This window comes from Lepisosteus platostomus, chromosome 28 (genome assembly GCF_059453375.1).
Source record: "Lepisosteus platostomus isolate fLepPlt1 chromosome 28, fLepPlt1.hap1, whole genome shotgun sequence".
NCBI lineage: Eukaryota > Metazoa > Chordata > Actinopteri > Semionotiformes > Lepisosteidae > Lepisosteus > Lepisosteus platostomus.
This window is the reverse complement of record NC_142638.1, coordinates 10642169-10649572: the sequence shown is the minus strand read 5'-3', so window position 1 is coordinate 10649572 and position 7404 is coordinate 10642169. Positions and strand designations below refer to the sequence as shown.

Here is a 7404-nt window from a genome sequence, read left to right as displayed (position 1 = left end):
CATTAGAGAGCGTCTTCAAAGTGACTCTTGCTTCCACTCGTACTGCACAGTTCCACTCCTACACAGTTTGTCTTCAGGCGTGAAACATGCCAGAGGAAAGAGCCTGACTGTTTGAAACATCTGTCAGCAGCCAAACGTCAAATTTAATATGACAAGAGTACAATGAACATGCAAGTCTTTCAATATTCTTATTTAAAAACTCTTACATGGTTCTTTTGATTCTGTAACACTGAAAGAATGTTTTTTCCTTATTTCCATTAGGGGGGTGTAGAGGTATAAAATATCAGAAACGTTCTGTGCAGAAAACCCACTGCAATCTGAGGCACGGCTGTGCCTTTAAGAGCATCCCATCCCCAGCACTGTGGTCACCCGTTGCCTACAGGAAGTGCAACTTCTCAGAACAACATCTCTGTAGCCATATTTACACAGGCACATTTATACTATAAAAGATGAGAAACTAAACCTCCTGTTAAAGGACATTTAAAGATATCTTTGCGTGTTTTAGGTGACTTTATCCTCATAGCCTCAGTCACATGACACAGTAGCTGGCGTCTTATCTGCCTGAAGAAACGGTATAGCTCCTCCACCCCAGTCAGAGCACTGTGTAACTCTGGAAACACAGGTTCAGTGCTGCTATGCTCCTGTCAAATATGAACCTGTACTAATTAATTGTCATTTTTTTATCAAATCAGTAATAAAACTATACAAAAGAAAATTCTGTCTCAATTACAGTAATTATAAAAAAAGTACATGCAAAGCATCTCAGTGTCCATTTTCTATTTCCAGTGAAATGCAGATTACAGTCTTTTATTGCTTGCAGTGAGCTGGACTCAGAGATGTGTTCCCCTGCATGTCATAAGCCATGATTTCAAAGGACAAGGAGAAGAGTGAAGTGTTTGACATCAGTGGGATTGCATTCCTTGCTCTGACAGCACTGGGCCTCCTGGCCTTGTACAGCCTTTAAAGCTTAACCCTCATCCTCTATCCTAATCTCTGAATTTAATTATCCCACCCAGAATTCAAATAACTGTCAGTTATCTCAGACTGTTACTGTTGGTACTTTTAGCATTTTTAACTCGATGAGCTCCGGCTTTACAGGAAGCTGGGCTACAGACATTTACAAGCTGTTTATCACACCACCAAATAAAAACAATGTCTATTGTAATCAGAACTAGCTGGGGAGGAGGATCTTATCTGAAGCTTGAAGTTCTGTGTCCGATAACATCGCTGTCTAGGCGCTGCCCCAGATCTGGGTCAGACGCCCGGGGCTGAGATCTGGACCATGGGGACATGCCCTGTCGAGCCAGGCCTGCACTTCAGCAGCTCGGGAGGTGTGTATTTTTAGCAGTTTTGGTTTTGACATATTACAGCACTTAGGCTGTTCTAAAAATTAAAAGAGTCACTGTCAAATTGAAGTCAATTAAAGAGTTTTTTTTTCTCAGCTGCAATTCTTTTTTTTGCCTTCTGTGGCTTTTTCTCTGAGTCTGTGGGAAAGCATATGTCAGGATTCACTGTTATCATAAAACAAAGTGTCTAGATTTTTAGGGATAAGGTTTCCCTAAAAGTGTGTTTCTGCATTGAGAAGAAAAAAAGAGCCAAACAGGGCAGTATCTAAGACCTGTGTACAGCTGATTACATTTGAGCAAAGTGATTTACGTGCAATTAATTTAGGAACAGATTAAGATTCTGCAGAGACTTTACTGTATAGCACACATCTAGTTATTCTCTTGAAATATCCTCAATACGGACACTTAAAGAGAGGGAGAAAAGTACAGTTGTGCTACTATAAAGGGTTCAGGTCATTCATGCTGACTGTGCTGCCAGCTCCTCGGTCCACTCTTCCTCTCACCCTCCCATAGTGCTGCGCTAGTAACTCTGCTACTCTGCTGCTCTGGCCAACAGGCGCTGAGTGATTTCACACTCTGCGTTATTTCCTCAGAATTTCCACCTGCGCACTGACGTTCTCAAGTGCGGCACCTAGTTCTGTAACGGCCAGTTTCACAATAACTGTGATTCCACAGCTGGGCACCACAGTGGTGGACACCAGTCTATTGCAGGGTACACACAGACACGCATTCACACCAGGGCCAATTTTCACACACGTCAGTGAACCTGCCTACACATGTTTGGACAACCATAGGGAGAGCATACGAACTCCACACAGACGCCGGTGCTAACCAATGCTCTTTAAAAGGTAGAGGTCATGGAAAGCTCTGTGACATGAGGACACAGAGAGCTCCAGTCATTCCCATGGGGAAGACAAGGCAAAGGAGTAGTTGATGCAGATCATGTCTTTTCATGGGGTGTCTTTCAGTGCGGGGGGCACGCATGGACTTGTGCACAGGTTGCATTTTTTAAGCGCCTTGTGCTGCATGTTTGAGGCCTCACAATTTCCTGCGTGTGCCTGGGCCAGCAGCCCGTGGCCACCTGTTTCAGTTCCTGTTGGTGGGTGAGAGAGTGCGCTTCTCTGCTGGACTTAAGACAGCCACTTCCTGTTACAGGCTTGATGTTCCGCACAGTCCGTTTGTAGCTTGAAGGGCTCTGCTGGGCCGGTGCGAATACAAACCAGAATAGTAACGAGACAGCGATAGCACAGAAAGGTACTTTCTGCTCTCGCAGATCGTGCAAAGCCCCGTGTGGATCCGAGGCGGGGCGGAAAAGCGACACCGAGCGTCAGGGGCTGTCGGAGTCAGCAGCTCTGCACAGGGCGGCGGAGAGAAGGAGGAGGGGACAGAGGTATAAACAGAAAGGAGCATTGAATTTGCGGAAGTCGGGGAGCGGGTGGGGTTTCTGAAAGAACCCGAGCCGAGAAAGGGCTCTGTTCTCCAGCAGGAAGCTTTCAATGTGCGACTACAGGGCCTCCTTTGACTAGAGCAAGAAGGGGAGTATTGATGTCGCCGCGCAGTCTGTCGGAGTGCCACCCCTTACCCCTGTGTCATTAGAAGGGTATCGGTGTCAGCGATGCTGAAGAAACGTTTGAAATCGCCGGTTTAGTATAAAGGAAGGACGGGTTTCTAACAAAAAGGTGATTTTGTGCGTTCGCACTGACAAAATAAATTATCATTTTTCAGTCCGTACAAGAGGATAGCAACAGACATTAATCGGCAAGTACCCCTGTTTCTCCTCCCGATCAGAGGAATAATAATGAGTAACGGGCAGGAGATGTCTCCGGATTTTGTCTTGATGCGCCTGGTGTCCGCCGCCGAGGATGACCGCTTGGACGAGGAGAACGGTAATTTATCGTCAGCCAGCAGTGTCGTGGCCGGGTTCGGGACTCCGGTCTTGGGTCACCACCACAGCAGCGGCATGAAGAGCGGGTTTGAATTCGAGCTGGGCAGCACGGCCGGCCGGCCGCGGCCGAGCAGCCCTTCCCAGCAGCTCAGGCTGCCGCCGGGCGGCGGGACAGCAGCACCTGCGGACGGTGTGATGCTAACTCGACCACCGCAGCCTCTGCCGCCTCCTGCAGCCGACTCAGCCTTGGCCCAGCGCTTCGATTTCGCTCACAGGGCCAGGGGCTCACGGCCGCAGCTCATGGTGTTTCGGAACCTGCTGCGGGCTGGAGACGGTACCAGGGAAAGCGGACCGGAGCACACGGCTCTGCAGGTGAGCGACGCGGAGAGAGAGGCGTCTTCTTGCTCCGTTTCCACTGCGAGTGTCGGCAACAATAACAACTCGCTCTGCGGTGGAGATGAGCCACAGCAGCTTCATCTGTCTCAGAAGCCGAGATGGAGTTTGCACTCCCGGGTGAAGCCGGCGAGGCCGGCTGCCGATACAGGTAGCCTCCACCGAGAGGGGCCCGAGCTGTGTCACCGGCACCGCCTGGTTTCCGATACCCAGGGCTGGCTGCCCTTGCCCGGGGTTTTACTGGACGGAAAATCAGTCCACCACCCTCACGATTTCCTGGACTCTAGGTGGGCCTCGACGCTCGGTGGAACAGAGCTGCCTTCGCTAGGAGACCCCGTAATTGATCTGGCGAGGAAATTTGGGGAGCTGGGGGTCGACAAGACCTCGAAAATGCTGTTCAAGGATGGAGAGCTGCCGCACTGCCCCTGCCAGGGTGTGCTGGGCCCGGCCAGCGCGGGCATGGGGCCTGGGGAGGACCCCACGGAGACCAGCGACGCGCTGCTGGTGCTGGAGGGGCTGGGGTCCGAGGAGGTGGACGGGCTGGACCTGCACGGCTGCCTGGAGGAGGAGTTTGCCGACGGCTCGGCTCAGACTCTCGGAGTCGGTGGGAAAGGGCTGCCGGGCGGCCTGTCCAGCAGGGCCCTGACGGGGCTGATGCGGCAGGCGGAGAGGGCGGCCGCAGAGCCCTGCTGCCCGCTCGACAGCGACCCCGTCTCGGGAGCGTCGACGCCCGTGGGCTCGTCACCCTGCGGCTCCACTCTGGATTTGCCCGCCCCAGGCCTGGCCCCGGCCGGCAAGGTCCGGGTGGGCAGGTGTGCCAGCTCGCCGCTGGCCCAGGCCACAGGGGGCGTGGAGCCCGGCAGAGTCCTCAGGGTTCCTGGGAAGTCACGGAAGGGCTCCCTGAAAATCCGCCTTGGCAAGCTGTTCAGAACTAAGAGCTGCAACGGCTCCAGTGACCCGCTGGATAAGCGGCACTCCGTGGACCTGGCCGCCTCGGCCGGCAGCCTGAGCGACACCTCCACCTCCAGCGGCGGGGAGCAGGACGCGTGCAGGTGAGGGCCGCGGTTTCCAGCTGCCGGGGTCTGTGACGTGGCAGCAGGTGTTTCTGGGAGGCCTCGCCTGGCCGGGATGGCGCAGGTGTGAAGGCGTGTGTGTTCCTGTGGGATGCGAAGGGGCATGAGGTGTGTTTGGGGTTGCTGTTACAGCACGGCTCTGCTTGTACAGGGCAAGAGCATCAGAAGGCTCTTAGGTCCCGGTGGCGCCGATGTCTCTGGAGGACTCCAGGTGTCCCGTGTGCATCAGTCGGCTCATCTGGCTCCTGTGTGTGTCTTTGTGCCTCCATGTGTGTCTTGAGTCTGTCCTACACACTTGCGCTGTGTAAAGTCCTCATTTTGACTCTGTAAAATGTAATTCTCACTACAGAACATCACTAAGGAAGTTTATTTACTGATTTATTTGCCCGACACTTTTACTTTTAAGGGACTGGTGTTTGCACCTAGGTCTACAGGTTTGTATTGTTGGGACAGTACAGGTGAGGCACCTTGCTCAAGGGTGCACTGTCTCAGCTGAGATTCGAACCCACAACCTGATAGTTACCCAGTCCAGAGCACTGACCTCTGCACCACCCAGCTGCTGTTCACGAGAGAAAACCAGTCTTGCATCTTGGTGATTTTTACACAATCATTGTTATTATTGTAGTTGGTTGTGGGCTTTTGGTGCTTTGAAGGAAATGTCTGTCTTGAGTTCAAACAGTCAGGTGCAACAGGGATGAAAGAAAATTGAGCAAGTGTAAAAAATACTTTCAAAAGAGGAAGGAAATGCTCGCGTGTGTAAATGAAGAGCAGAGAAGCACTGTGGAAAGTAGAAAGTAGTTTAGATAATTTATAGTGAGACACAACATCAAGCATGAAATTGAAAGGGCACAAACACTTCTGTATCTTGCAAGGTGGGCCTTGTGCAGACAGCTTTGCAATACGCTGTCATTTATACCTCAGACATGAAAGTATGGTGGAAAGATGGGTTAGTCCTACTTTGTGTTGGTATGGATTTTTAGATGGTGAGGCAGTGGCTGAACTTCAGGTGGGCTACAGAGTTTTTAAGCTCTTTTGCTCAGCCTTCTCTCTGCAGCTGCTTGTCACAACGCACTGTGTGGCAGCTAGACGCAGTTCTCCGCTGTCCTGCTGACAGGCTGTGACTGGCTTTCTGCTGGGGGAGTGTGTGCACAGGGCACAGGGCCCGTGTGTGCTGCAGTGGGCTGTGACTGGCTTTCTGCTGGGGGAGTGTGTGCACAGGGCACAGGGCCCGGGTGTGTTGCAGTGGGCTGTGATCAAGCACACAGACTAGATACCCACATGCACTGCTGAGGGGACTGGCTGGTGTTTCAATCAGTCTTTGTTTCGATTTTAAATGTTTCTGCACTATAAAAATGCTGTTGAATGATGCTTGTAAAGAATGGGAAAAGGTTCCGTTTTGCAAAGCAGTTTGATGAAATCCATGTGGGTAATATTGCAATACTTTCATCTATGTAACATTGTCCCAGCTCCTGACACCTGAGATTTTTCAGAGATTAGACCATGTCTAGTGGAGCATCTCAGCCTTACAAAGCCCATGTCTGCTGTGTTCTCAAAATGCCAGGGAGATAAAGATCAGGGCTCTGTTAGCATTTCCACTAACAGCACAGAGACTTTCTTCCTCTGCCTCACTGTGTGCACTGGGGGAAGAGTGGATATTGCAGCCTAGTACAGTTCATTCACTTTGTGGATGACCAGAAAGTCTTCTGATATTAGCTTTGCTGTCATTTGGTCTTTTAAAATCTTATTGCTTTGTTACTTTATTTCTGAAAAGACAAGTTCTGAAGCCTGTTTTTTTGCATGTCTGAATATCTGTATAAGGAAAAAAGGACTGAATGTTTCAAAACATACAGTTAGAACAGGATCATTACAGTTTTAAATGGTGTATTGCTTGACAATCATAGCTTCGCATACAGATCTATATATAATATATAGGCTGTTAATTCAGTAAATAGAAAGTGGAGTCCCAGAAGACTCTGTGTAGTCTGTTAGAGATATATGTAGAAATCCTTTAAGTTTTACTGCAAACCTTTTTTAAAAAGGTTTTTTTTTATTTAAGCTGTTCAGTTGTACATCATTTCATTGTGTTGTGTTGGATTTTATTACTTTTTAAATTATTAATTTGGCTGACACCATTGTTGTCAGGAGAGCAAATGTTACAGTAAATTGCAATATTGATGTAAGGGGATGCAGTAATGCTACAGCTTGAGGCTGTGCTTTACAGAAGTCTACACAGAGCAGGATGCACAGTAGTGAGCGAGGAAAGGGAGCACAGAAGTGGTATCTGATCCTCTAGATGTGGCCTTCCATGTGGGCTGAGGGCTGTGAGGGCTAGCAGATGGCTGGGCCTTGCTCAGCCTGGGGTCCGCTGGTTATCTCCAGACCAGGTCAATACTGGCAGCCGCCACATGTCCCTTCAGGGCTAAGGGGGAGGTCAGAGCTGCGGCGCAGTGCCTCTCGCTGGCAGACCTGCTGCCCTCCCAGTCCAACGGCTCTCTGCAGCCAACTACCGGCGTGAGGGCAGGTGTCGTATTGGCCGCAGAGCCAGAGTCAGTGTCCCTGCAGCCTGTGTGGGATCTACAGGGGCTGCTGCAGTTTGTCAAATGCTTCCTGACCCATCGGATGCTTCCTGATAGTTCTTCCTTTTAGTATTTTCCTTGTTCTGTTTCTCAGTCTGTGCTTTTATGGCTCCAACATCCCCAGTCCATAC

At 50.3% G+C, this 7404-nt stretch overlaps 1 protein-coding gene across 4 annotated transcripts in view; it reads left to right on the top strand.

Annotated features, from left to right (window-relative positions):
- Nucleotides 1–2463: 2463 nt before the first annotated feature.
- Nucleotides 2464–7404, top strand: part of socs7 (suppressor of cytokine signaling 7) — a 28916-nt gene continuing 23975 nt past the window's right edge. For 2 of the 4 annotated variants that reach the window (XM_088622681.1, XM_088622678.1), the window contains exon 1: nucleotides 2466–4676. In XM_088622681.1, the coding sequence (XP_088478807.1) occupies nucleotides 3145–4676 (1532 nt within the window). In that variant the 5' untranslated portion in view covers nucleotides 2466–3144. Of the gene's footprint in view, nucleotides 4677–7404 lie in introns of all 4 variants that reach the window. The other 2 variants (XM_088622680.1, XM_088622679.1) reach the window with 2 other exon arrangements.